Source organism: Tetranychus urticae, chromosome 1 (genome assembly GCF_039701765.1).
Source record: "Tetranychus urticae isolate SD_2017Ah chromosome 1, NJAU_TeUrti_SD_1.0, whole genome shotgun sequence".
Taxonomy (NCBI): domain Eukaryota; kingdom Metazoa; phylum Arthropoda; class Arachnida; order Trombidiformes; family Tetranychidae; genus Tetranychus; species Tetranychus urticae.
The window spans coordinates 20843362-20856985 of record NC_142958.1 but is presented as its reverse complement, the minus strand read 5'-3'; the positions used below and the strand labels follow the sequence as shown (position 1 = coordinate 20856985).

At 32.0% G+C, this 13624-nt stretch overlaps 1 protein-coding gene across 1 annotated transcript in view; it reads right to left on the bottom strand.

Moving 5' to 3' along the window:
• Positions 1-13254, bottom strand: part of LOC107359143 (uncharacterized) — a 37396-nt gene extending 24142 nt beyond the window's left edge. Inside the window, exons 1-4 of the mRNA XM_015925607.3 lie at positions 12571-13254; positions 12319-12509; positions 12104-12216; positions 9941-10030 (exon numbers count right to left, since the gene is read on the bottom strand). Of these exons, the coding sequence (XP_015781093.2) occupies positions 9941-10030; positions 12104-12216; positions 12319-12509; positions 12571-12626 (450 nt within the window). The 5' untranslated portion in view covers positions 12627-13254. The remainder of the gene's footprint in view (positions 1-9940; positions 10031-12103; positions 12217-12318; positions 12510-12570) is intronic.
• Between the last annotated feature and the right edge of the window lie 370 nt (positions 13255-13624).

The window sequence follows — 13624 nt, the reverse complement described above, 5'->3', positions numbered from 1 at the left end:
TTCATCATCATTATCTTCTGCTTCTCTTCCAACTATTACATATCATTCTCATTCAATCTAATTGAGGCTATTACGGGTTACTTTCATTTCTTTTTCTCTCTCTCTCTCTTGACCCTCGTCGGTTTGGTTACCTAAGAGAGCAAAAAAAGTTTCAAAATTATTTTTACGACAAACCATATCATTTGAAGTTCCCTTTGTTTTATGGCCTATTTACACCAGGATCACCCGTTGAGCGATCAAATTTGCCCAACAAAAAGCAGCAGTTTTTCCAAAAAATTCTGATAATTTATTTTCCAGTGCGCAAAATTTGTTCAAAGAAAAGGCATTCCCAGTTGACGGCTGAACAACTTTCAAAATACAACTCAATTACTGTGAAACTGTGAAAATAAAAAGCTCAACTTTTCATCTTGCGAAATGTTCAAAATCTTGAAACATAAACTTTTCAACTTTGACTCGACTTTGATGCATCAACAAAAATCCCATTGAAAGCATCTTCAAAAGGATATATCCTAACCTAACGTAACCTAGCCTAAGTATGACTTATTAGTCTAAAGATTAGACTCAAAGTTTAACCGAATGACCCGAGACTCATCGGGTTATTTTGCATTATTGTAACAAGTTGACTGGAAACTTGTACAAGCTTACAAGGTGATTTTAACCTAATGAGTCAAACTAGTTTTGCCAACGTATTAAAAGCCGGCAACTTACAAGACAGTTTGATTGTGACAAGAGTTTGATAAGATCTAAAAACAAGTGTATAAACTTTTTATGGGCAACAAAATTGATTTGATTGAAATAAAATTTCATCACGTATTTAGAGCCAAAATTTGCACCAAGACTTTTATTATTATTTGCAAAGAGAGAGAGAGGGAGAAAAATATTTTTTACAATTTGCAAATCACAACAATCAAATTGTTGGGTAAAAAAAGGCAAAACTGATAATAAAGGATTGAAGTTTTAATCTTATAATTTGTCTTAATGATAGTAATAAGAGGGAAATTGAAATACAACGAATAGATGATTGCCTTTAACGTTGAAAAGATTACATTGAAATTGCCTGAATGATAGGCAAATAAATTAACCAGATACAATTTAAAGTATTAACCAACCTGGAAACCTTAACTTATAGTAAACATGATAATTGACCAACCAAATTGGTGGATAGCAAATGCAAGGGTGAAACTGTTATCATTTTACTATTGAATAATTGATTTGGTCAATTGAATCAATTCACTTGATTAGAGTTCAACTTTTACTATCATCATTCCAATAGCTAGATCATGTACTAGATGCAGTTGCAAGTCATCAAGCATGAATAATCAAATGATAAAATTAGGTGAAACATGAGAAGAAAAGATTTTTTTCCGATTTTCTTCTCTTTAGAGGAAAATCAATTTTAAACTTATTCAAATTGTGATGGTCACTAAATCAGAGTAACAATTTTGTTAACCTTTTATTGCTATCAAGTTGCAAATACCAAACCCATAAAGAGACTTTTGAACCTCAATTCAGGCTTGTTTCAGTTCAATCAATTGAATCAATATTTTCACTTGAAATGGCTTTATTTGGCCCTAATTAACAATCACATTTCAAATGGCCGTTTACCTGATTGGATTGTAAATACAGAGTTTTCAGGAGAAGAGGAAAAAAAGACAAAAAAGAAGAACCTGAACCTTCTGATGAATTTTTCTTGGATAACTTTTTCTTCTCACCAAACTTTTATCGATTATTTTTTTCCAAGATTCAATTGATTCATATGCAATGAATGCAATGAATTTTCTTGCAGATTCAATTGCAATCAAATTTAGATAATTAACTCAAATTAAAGATTTTTCACCTTTTTCTCTCTCTCATCTCGGGTTTAAACTTTTAATCAAATATCATTTTGCCTTGAAGCAATCAATTGTGTTTGACCAAGAAAAGAAGGCAAAATTTTTTCCATTTTTTCTCTCTTCTCATCACCTTTACCTGTTACCCTGATAACATCTACAGTTGATATTGAATTTCAAAGTTGCTTCTGTCACTAATTAGCACCAGACGAGAAAAAAGTTTATCCAAAAAAATGAAAACAAATTATCAAATTATTCTGGACAAAAAATGGAAGAAGAAAAAATTGTTTTCTTTTCACCAAAAACTATCATTTTTTGGGTTAAAGCTTGTTATCCAAGTTGACATCATCAAAGTTGACGTTAATTAATGACAATTGACTAATGATGATTACCAGTTGACCATGTTAATTGAATCAAATGAGAAAAGGTAAAAAATGTTGGAAAAGCGAAATTGCGATTCTATTTTTTTTTGCCTCCAACTTTGACCAATAATTATCAACAGTTTCAACTATCATTAGAGCAACTATTATCATCGCTTTTTATGATCATTATTATTGGTCATGAGTTGGGTCGTGTGGGCACAACTGTCAAGTGACAAAGGTAACATCATTAATCTGATTACTGATGACCAATGATAATGGACCAAAAGTGTAACCATGGTTATACGTTCAAAAGAGCGTGAAAATCAATTGAGCTTCTTCAACTTTCAAAGTGAACCTTTTTTTTATAGCCATTTCTGTTGCTCAGTTTGACAAGAACAAAAAGATTGGCCAAAGTCAAAGGCCACTTTGGCCCTTTCAACGATCATCATTTAAAGTCTCACTTCATCAGAATGACACTTTTAGGTTTGACTTTTAGGCTCAACATTTAATTGCCTTTCCTGTCAAGATAACAGATTAACCATCAACAATTTTTCAAATCTCAACCAAAGTGGCAACTTTTTGTTTCCATTTAATCAAATTGTTAATCTTAATCAATTGCAAATTACAATTTAACAAAACCTTAAAACAACAACAATGACGATAACTTTTGTTACACTTGAGCTTTTTGTTTTACCTTTTCATTTGTCGATTAACAGTTTGATGGATTTGATTCAGGTAATTAAGGCTGTTGCAGTGATTTAATTGTCGTAAGAGATTCAGGTTGAAATTAAATTGTAACCACAGTAAAGAAGAGCAAAAGACCAGAAGAGAGAGAAAAGTTAATGCGTTTTCAAGTGAAAAGCTAATCAACATTGAATCTTGAATGAGAAGGTAAAAGACAGGAAAAAACGAGAAATGATAAAACCATGGAATAAGAAAAAGAAGAAGTAATCTTTTCCTCTTTCATCCTATTAATGGAGCAAACTCAACTCAACGGAAGTTGACCTGGAAATGGATTGAAGAATAATTTACGTAATTTCAAGGTAACTTTTGCAGAGCAGCAGCAAAAAAAGATGAAAAAGAAGAAGAGCAAAAACTCTTTAAGTGAAGAAGCAAAAACCCAAAAAGACGCAAAAATGAAGCGAAAAAAAATTTGCTCAGTTGAATGAAGAAAATCAACATTTTCACCTTAAACCTATAGATTCAGTGTTTACCTTTTCCATCCTGCAGTCATCATCATGATTGTTACGAGTAAACTTGAATCAACAAAGAATCCAATCAAGAGATTTACCGTTTTGTCTTTCACTTTCATCTCATCATCTTTACTTGTTGAGGAATGATGAAAGTGTAAATAATACTAAAGGTTGAGATGAGATTGATGGACAAAGAAGAGGATAAAAAGCTAATCAGATTGATTCAAATTTGTTGTTCATTTTCATCTTTTCACATTCTTTCCAATTAAATGAGCAAATAACAAGAATCTTTCATCTTTGATCATCTCATCTCATCATCATTCGTCTTTTCCACGAATATGCGTATTAATGGACTTTCATGTTACCTTATAGGATCAACTATTGGGTTAACACCAACAAATAAATAGATGTAAAGTAAAGGTGAAAAAATTGAGATTGATTGGTTCTTGTTTCTTCTTCTTCTTCATCATCATCTTCATTCTCGCATTCATTTCCTTTTCATCATCATTATCATCTTGACGGTGAAAATGTACAAGCTGTAAGCCGACTTAAAAATAGCAGATAGTTGAGGTTTGATAATAACCATTTGTAACAACTGTAAGGATGAACAAGAAAAGAAGAGCAAATAAGCAAAATATGATATTCGGCCTTTTACTTGTTAACACTAAAAATTGCATCAATTTTAAAGGTAAAAAAAGAGAGAGAAACTGAAATCTCTTGAAGAATATATTTTTCTCTCTACTTTTTATTATCATTCCAGTTCCTTCTCATCCTCATCATTATTATCATTTGGCAATCATTTTCTTTTGTAAATTTGCTGTCTTTAAATTTACCTGGTATTTACCTGGTTATACCTTTTCTTTTATCTACCTGTTTGTTTGTTTATTTCGTTGTTAATGTAATTTACTTTTTTTGTGTGTTTGTTGTTGCTGCTTCTTCTTTTCTTCTTTTAATCATAATTTTTCTCTTCATTCATCGATTTTCTGGTTATCAATCGTTCTTTTTACTTTTCTTTGCCTTCTTTTTTTTACATCATAATAACATGGACATTCATGGAAAAGAGAAGTGTACACAAACTCATACACATTAACAATCATCAAGGTAAATTTCAGAGAAAAAAACAGTAAATTGAACAATTGATCAATATCAAGGTAAACAAAATTGGGTCAAAATGAGAGCTTTCAGTTCTTCTCGCCTTTCAACTTTTCATCGCTCCATTGTTGCTTACAAGATTTTCAGATCAAAAGCGTATTGATCAATGTTTACTGCTTTTCATCGGTTCATGAAGTTTTTTGAGCAGAAATTTCTAAACATTCGGTTTGATTTTTGATTAAAAATTGAATTATTTTGACAAAAAAGTTTAAGTTTGGTTGACGATAACCTCTGAAGTTGATTTCATCTTAACAAAAATTTCACTTGGCGAGCTTGACTCAAAATTTTACTGGCAGACTTGTCAGAGGCAAAGGTTGATCAAGTTGACAACCTGATAACATCAACGTCTTGGAAGAGCCAGACTGCTCTAATGACTGGAGTTGTTAGGTAATGAGATGAACTATCAACCGCATGAAAAAGTATCGATAAACAAAACAATCGCGATTGAAATTATCGCGCTAATAAAAAAGACAGAAATCCAAAATTAGCCAAAATTAACGCCAATTGAAGATTTGGGCAAATTTAAAATGCAAAGTGCACTCAGATGATTGGTTACCTCGAAATAAATTCAGGTTCTGTCTCATCAATTAATTTCAGATTGAATCTTGTTTTCAGAGTTTTTTTTCCAAAAATCTTCCATCTATTCACTTCACTTTACAATTACCTTTGGGCGCTGAACTTCAGAATCGAGGTTCTGAATCATCGATACTGAACATCTCTACCAATGACTCTGATTAACTTTCAATCCAAAGCATTTCTTGGTTTTACTTGCAACTAAACTTTGATTGAAAAATGATGCATTTCCAATAACAATGTCAAGTCAAATGATTTAACCTAAAAGGTAATTACATTAATCACAACCGATGATAACTTTGATGGTTAAAGCTGATGGTTTATGCTAATGATAATAAAAAAAGCGAAGAAAAACCGAGAGAAAAAAGCTTTCCTCAAGTTTAACATGGAAGCATTGATGAACTTTTTATTATCACATTCAAGTTAGAGTACAATGAAGTGAATGTCAAGATGCAATGAAAAGTAAAACAGGTAAAAAAACATTGGTTTTGAATTTGATTGTATTTATGGTTAAATGCTCCAGGCTATACAATGAAGTAGCTTGTCTAATTTATCAAGCCTCTCAGCCCAACCTTACTTTTCACATTTTCCCAATGAATATCTTAATTTTAATAATAAAAACACAACAAAAAAAAGCTGAGGCTTCCCTGAAGGCTTGTTTCAGTTCACATTATCTTCAATCTAATTGAAACTTCTGGTCAAGTTAAGGTTTCCTCTTTTTTTGTGCAACTCATCATCATCATCATCATCAATATCATCATTTAAATGATGATAATTAGGATTGAGCATAAAAAAGGTGGTGAAGAAAAATGATAAACTTGATTGAAAGTGAAAAGAAGAGCAAAATTGTTTAAAGTTAATTGAAATTTCAATCAAATCTTAATCATGTGAATACAAAAAGCAAGTTGATTTTTTAGCATTTTGTCAATTGAAATTTCATTCAGAGATTCAATCATTTCTTCAGTGCCAACAAGAACAAAAAATGTTGGTAAAGAAATGCGTTTCCAGATTCAATTGCAATCCAATCAATAACCTTCCCTAATTATGGTCTATTTGCTTTTAATCAATGGCAAACCCTCAGTGAATCAATTCTGAGATGAAGTTTCATCTTTTATTATCTTTCAATATATGAATATGAATCAATCAAATGAATGTGTTTTTTTGGCCAAATAATAATCGTTATTATTTGAACAAAATGAATATTATTTAAATTTACCTTTTGCTTGTTGAGGTTCCGCACTTTTCATCTTGCTAGTTTAATTGAACAACAATAGTTACGAGTAAAGAGGGAAAAAAATGAAAATTGAATTTTACGCTTCAATCACATTAATTAGTTGAACGCTTCAATGAATAGTAACTTTGGTTTGCTTTCAAACAAAGGGAAAATTGTTTCATTTCAAGAAATTTCAATTGAGATTATTTTCAGCCTTTCAATTGCTCTAATTAGGATCAATATTTTGTTGATGAACCCAAAAGGATCAGTGAATGACGATGAATCCGCTCAACTTTGACAAAACATTTTACAACTTCCATTCAAGTCTATTCAACTTCACTCGACTTAGCGAGTCCAACGCTTAGGTCGACAAGACATAGCGATCAGTTTATATTCGCTATCAAAAGTTTGTTTAAAGATGCCTTTGAAGCAAAATTGAATAGATCGATAAAATTTCTCAAAATCTCTACATTGACGGCATACTTTTGACGCTATTGATTGATTAATCAAAAACTCAAATTCGTCCATCGATTTGATGTTCCAATATCAATGATCGCTTCATTTTCAAACCACTTGAAATGAAATACGCAAGCTCAAGAGCATAAGCAATAATCAAATTGAACATTCGAGTAGCTGTCAATGAGCAAAGTTATAGAAAATAATTGGTTCTGAACTTTTCTCAACCTTTAAATTCTCAATCATAAAACATGATCTCAGACCGATTTTTGGATAAAATATTCTTCATTCAAAACGGGCGTGAAAGTCCCTTGATCATCGATTACAAGTTAAATGTCGATTAACTAAAATGACGCTAATGGTAAATGTAGAGTGAAAATTGCGATCAAAATATTTTGCGATTGGAAAGTCAAACATTAGCTTCGACTGAAAAAAGGTTCAAAAAGCCGAGCTCACAATCTTGAGTAAAATAATCTCAAATTGGAAAAGTGAAAGAAAGTAAAATATCGACTGCGCAAAAGTTTCCATCCATAGAATGAGGAAAAGATGAATATCAAAGTTGGCATCAGTGAAGGTAAACTTTACTGATCTACTAATGCCAATCAAAGGTGAGGGATGAAAAATGAATGAAAAGCCAATGAAAGGTGAAAACACAATAACCTTTCATTGTATTGTTAAACTTGTTAGCAAAAGTCAATCAATACTTGATGGGCAAAGCTAATTTACCTTTTGAAAGGTTGACTAGTAAACATCAACTTTTTTACTTTGTAATACTTTTCAATTCATTCATCAAACGTCATCAATATGGATCGATGTGAAAATAATTTGATTTGATTAGGCGCGTGGCCAATGGCAAGTCAAACATGTTATTAGTAAAGGCCAACAACGCCAAGTTGATTAACTCAAAAAAAACAACAACAAAAAACACGAGTAGATGAATGGAAGGCGAAACGGGCAGAAAAGTTGGGTCAAAATGAAAGGTAAAGCAAACCATAAAGTTGCCATTGTCCGAGTTGTCTAACAAGGTAAAGACAAGAAAATGAAAGTTATCCTTTCTCTTGGTTACTCTTGTTAGCATTTGTAAAGAAGACAAAAGGTAAGTTTGTTGTCACGTGATTAGCTAACCTGAGTCAACTTGATTTATGATGTTGACGATGTTTGACAGGTAAGACTTGAAATGAGAGAGACACTGGCAGGCTGTGGGTGAGTTGTTTAAGGGGCAGTTACGTTGGTCACCTCTCATTAAAATGAAACCTTTTCTCACGGTCTCATTGATTATCTAGATAAATGGTCAGCAAATTGAACCTTTTCAATGTTCAACTTGTGTTCAACAATTTAAACCCACAGTTTATGGATTCATTAGTCAACAAAAGACGAAAAATTGACTTCATTTTTTTTCTTCAACAACAACAAATTCTTTAACACTTTACCTTTTCTCTATTCAATGTGATTTGAGTTTTAATTAGTTGACAAACAACTATCCTGATCATCATCATCATCATCATTAACTTGCAACTTCCTCTTCTAGTTGAATATTTTTTCTCTGATATTAATTTACTTTGCCTGGAAAAACCGTTTAACAAATTTGTATTCATTGAATGACGCTCAATGAAATGATTCAACAAGAATAACTATTTTGAAGCAAACTGATAAAATGTGAAACTGGAACTTTTCACCGGTAAAAGTGTAATTTTTGTATTATAAATACAAAAAGCCGACAAAAATTTTTCTATTTTAGCGTTTCAATTTCAAATAATTGAACTATCCTTCATAACTTGAATAAGAATCTGATTAAGATTTTAAAGTTTGACTTCAAAGCTATCTTCATGATTGAAAACATTGATTAACATACTTAAATTTTGATTCAATTGAATTACATTTTGACAAATTTTAACAGTCAAATTCAAATGTTGATTACAAATTATCAGGAATTGCAAAATGTTTATATCAGTCTAAAGCTTGAAATTCAAATAAATACTAATCTTTGAAATTTTCATTGCCGTCATTTAATTATTTCAAGATAATCAAAATTTCAGTTAACATTGAATCTCCACATTCTTTGATTCGGTCGTTTGATTGGGTAATTAACAAATCAAATGAACTTGAAATTTTTATCGATTTTCGGATCCGATTTTCAAATCGATCTAATAGATTTTCTCATTCATAAATTGATTGATCTTTTTAAAAAACATGTGCTTTCAAATCAGAAGACAATATTGAAGATTTGTTGATACTTTTGTGTTGCAAATGTCAAGGAAAAGTGTTGTGGCACTTTTTCACAAATGGTTGTGTTTGTAAAAATCGAAAAAATCGATTTCATAGGTAAATTTATCGAGAAATGCGAAAATTTATTAAAAAATTTTGATCAAAAACTTCTAAATCATTCAAATTAATTCACGAAATAGTCATCGAGAATTGAATCTAGAGTGGGTTCAGATATCATCCATAAACGGAGTCAACATTCATCAAGTGACTGTGATAGTTAGTCGTGAGCTCTGAGAGATGGCCATATCACCCTAACCATATCACATTACCACATGAGATTTCAGTATGACTGAACACCTCTAAGCCTGTCCTCAGTATCATACAACACTTGCCCTAACCCGGTCTACACCGGTTATAAACGGAGTGAGCTCTGAAAGCCAGACATCTTAACCACAGAACCCAAAATCTCCATACTTTCACCTACTCCTTTACCTACTAGGCTAAACCTTATTAGACAATATTACAAAATGTTTCAAAATGATTTCAACTTCAACATTCGACTAAAAAGTTTATCAAATCGATGAGAAAGAGTTGAATTCAAAAATAAGATGTCAAGTAAGTAACAAGTCAGGTTTACTTGATAATTGTTATTACCAAGATAAACTTTTGAGTCAACATTAAAGTAATGAGGAGACATTAGAAACTAAAAACATACCATTTGGTGTAATTAGCAAGCATTTTTGCACTTTTTTCACAATTAATAACAATTAATGATTTTTTCACTCAATTACTATTAAAAGATTTGATCTGATCAAGATAAACTTTTTTTATGAGTTTGTTAAATTGATTACAAAGTTACAACGACTTGAAAAGTTATCCTTACAGAAGCAGCAAGTTAATTGATAAAAAGGAGGAAGAAGAAGAAGAAAAGTTGATTGCAATGAAAAACTGTCTTACCTGATGAAATCCTAGGTACGTTTCAACAGTATGAGAAGTGTAAAAAACTTCTCCATCACAGGTTAAGATGAGTAAAAATCCATTGAGTGCCTGACAGAGAAAGATGAGAATGGAAAAGATGAGCAAAAAAGAAGACAAAAATGGATAAAAAAATGATTCACATTAACATCATTATCTTCATCATCATTCAATCATGTTTGTTGCCCTGTTCATTGATAATACAACAACATCAACAACAACAGGAATTGACCTTCTCACGGTTAAAAGATTATTGAAAAAGGTTAACCAATAATGGTTAACAAAAGTGAAGAGAAGAAAACTTTCTTTCTTTCTATCATCATCATCATCACCATCATCTTGTTAACATTTTTTTATTTCATTGACAAGATACACTGTGTCACATTCAATGTAATCAACAAGATGATTTAGCCCGAGGATGAACTGGAAAAGGTAAGAAGAGAGGAGAAAAAAAGAAAAGAGAAAAATCACTTTTCTCGGTAATTTTCTTCCCAATTTCATCTTCTTTCAGGTAAATTAAATTTATTTAGCTATATCAGTCACTTTTACGGTCAAATTATGTTTTCCTTTTTTCATCGTTTTTTGTATTCATCCAAAATTATCTTCAATTTAAGTTGATCAATTTTACTTTTCTTTACTTGCAATTGAAAAGGATTGGCGTTGACAAAAACCAATAGCATTTGACCATTAAAATGAGTCCAATTGAAATTGCAGGAAAAAGCTGAACAAAAAAATTCTAACTTCATCAATAAATGTCACTTTTTTATTGAAAAAATTGAAATGTTTATTATTATTATTCGTTAGCTACTTAACTAAGTTTTTACCTTTCCTTTTTCTTGCAGCTCATCGACGAAAACATTAAGTATCTCAAGTTTGTATCATGTTTTGTGTCGATACTTGTTCTAGTTCCTAGATTATGGTGGATGAACAGTAACTAGCTCGACATGCGATTCACAAAAATGCCCATTTTCCAATTTCTAAAGACATTGGTTTGATCTTAGAAATGTGAAAAACCAACATCGAAATGGTAGAACAAGTTGAAAATTCTGAACCAAAGAATATTTTCGACACTTTTTCATCGATAAAACGGAAAGAACAAGTTAAGGTAAGAAACTTCAAGGGATCTCAGGAGTTACCCGAGACTGGCTGAGATTCATGAGATTCTGAGATCATTTGCTAGAGAATGGTGAGTTATGGAAACTATAATTTCATCTGATGGTGAGTGGTTCCTGAGATATTTGGGTTTGAAACTCGAGCATTTTCATTATAACATAAAATCTTGAAAATTGTGAGTTGAAGGGTAACTCAGTGAATGAAGGTGTAACTATGAAGGTTTAGAGTTCGAGTCTCGTCAATTTTTAGAATTTTTTATTCTCTAAATCGATTTATTTTTTCAGGTAAAATTAACAAGCTTTGTTTATATCAACTCAGTAAAATCAACTCGAGTTATGAAATGTTCATCATGAGTCTGAACCAGTCTTTATGTTACAAGTATGATGCAAAATAAGCCAATGATGCACATCAAACCCTTGAGCTTAGAGGACATCAATGTTTGTACTTTGAATCATTTCATTTTCAACTGAATAACTCTTGTTATTGAGATTAATTGTTTTCAGTCGCTTCTTTTGTTGAACCTTATCTAACATTGTACAATTGAAATAAAGAGCTAAATTGGCTTGTTAGAGTGACTTTGTGGGCTACAAAATTACGCCAAACTATTAGCATTTCAAGCAACTTTTTTCTTGTCATTTTTTTGTTCTGTTATCTTGACAAAAGTTTTCATTTTGTTTTCTTGCAAGTTGCTCACATTAATTTAAAGTCTTACGTCTGTTTTACCTTCAACTTCCTTGCAGGTCTTGAAAGATATTCTGTCAAGATATTGTCTCCTAATTGCTTTGTTAATTAATTAACAGACAGACACACACACACATCTACATGAGCACAGGTAAAAGAGACTAAACAAAACCCAAAAAGATGACATTTTGTATGGCAACTTCAACTTGAACCGGCAATAAATTATCATCTTAAATGGAGTTTTGTTATCAATTGAATGTGACAAAAATGTGCAAACTTGAGAATTGAACTTTTTCCAAACTATTTCTTCTTCACTCAATGAACAAGCCAGTCAAATTGGAAAATAATTACCTGGAGAATGAGATCACCTTCCATCATAATATCAGGATAAAGAAGTTCTCGAGGCGTGTTTCGATGAATTTCATGAAGATTGCCTTGTCTTTCACGTTCTTTGTTAAAAATTGCTGCAACAAGAAAGAAAAGGTTTCAATTCGGGCGAAACAATTGCAGAAATGGATGAAATTGGACAAAATTCCGGGTGTCGACTTGAATCACTGAAAACTTACCTTGAAAATAACTTTTTGTCCTCAAATAGGAAACACTTAGACGCAGTATTGAAAGCTTATCCAATTTACTAAGAACACTTTGTTCATAAGGTAATAGACTTGCTAACATGTCAAGCTCAGCGTTGAGTCGCTCACGATGACGCTTAGAGGGATTTGACTTTGTTTGACCTTCTTTGGGTTGAACACGAACACTATAAGATGACCGAAAGTGGACAATGAGATGAAAGTGAATAAACATATTTCAACATTTACCTTTTACTATTCCGTCTTCGCCTTTTAGTGGCATACATGGTTCCTAAATGATTCATCTTTGGTCTTGATTTGGTGAGTGATGAGTGTGATGATGGTCAAGAAATGGGTTTACATTAAAGAGTAAAGTTGAAGAAGACTGAGAAGATGAAGAAAAAACAAAACGATTTCACCGAAAAATTAATCACATGGAATTTCCAATTGATGGCAAAATTCACAAAACTTCACTGGAAAAGAAATTTAAGGAAAGAAAAAAACTTTGAACGAAAAGAGTTGGATGTAGTCAAGGACGTTGGATGCCAGAACGTTGTGTGTGTGTGTGCTTTATGGGTAATTTATTTGTCGTTGAATGTTGATATCGATTATTTGAGTGTATTTTCAGGTTGAAACTATGGGAATATGGAAGAGTGAGAAAAACGAGGGAAATGAAAGGAGAGAGAAAATGATGAATTCATTTCATTCATAACTTTTAATTCATGAATCTCGATATAAATAAGCGAAAAGCACGAAAACGATTATTCAATGATTCTGATGATGTTGATTCTGGTATCGTTGATGTTGCTGTTGATGATGATGGTGATGCTGCTGATGGCAATGATGCTGTTTCTTTTCATGATAATCTCACAGAATCAGATGAACTATTCATTCTTGTTTTACCTTCTGTTGATCATTTTCAGTCAACATTATCAACTAACCATTTTCATCCAACACTAAATTTCACCTTTTCTCTCTCTCTCATCGACTCTCTCTTACTCCTTCCTCTTTCCTCTAACAGCTCTTTTCATTGGGCTTCATCACCAATCCAAGCTCAACCCAACCTCAACCTACTCAGTGCATCAAGGCGGAGCTGCTTGGCTCAGCCTTAGACGTTCACAAGACAGTCACTATTCATTGAAACTCCACCTTGTTTTCCTTGCTTCCAACAAATTCTCAATGAATATTATTCCATAGAAATGCTCAGAACAAGAATAAATGATGATAATGATGATCAAGAAGATGATCATCAAGGGAAGATAGAGTAAGTGAGAGAGAGTCACTCACCGATGAAGAAGCGTAA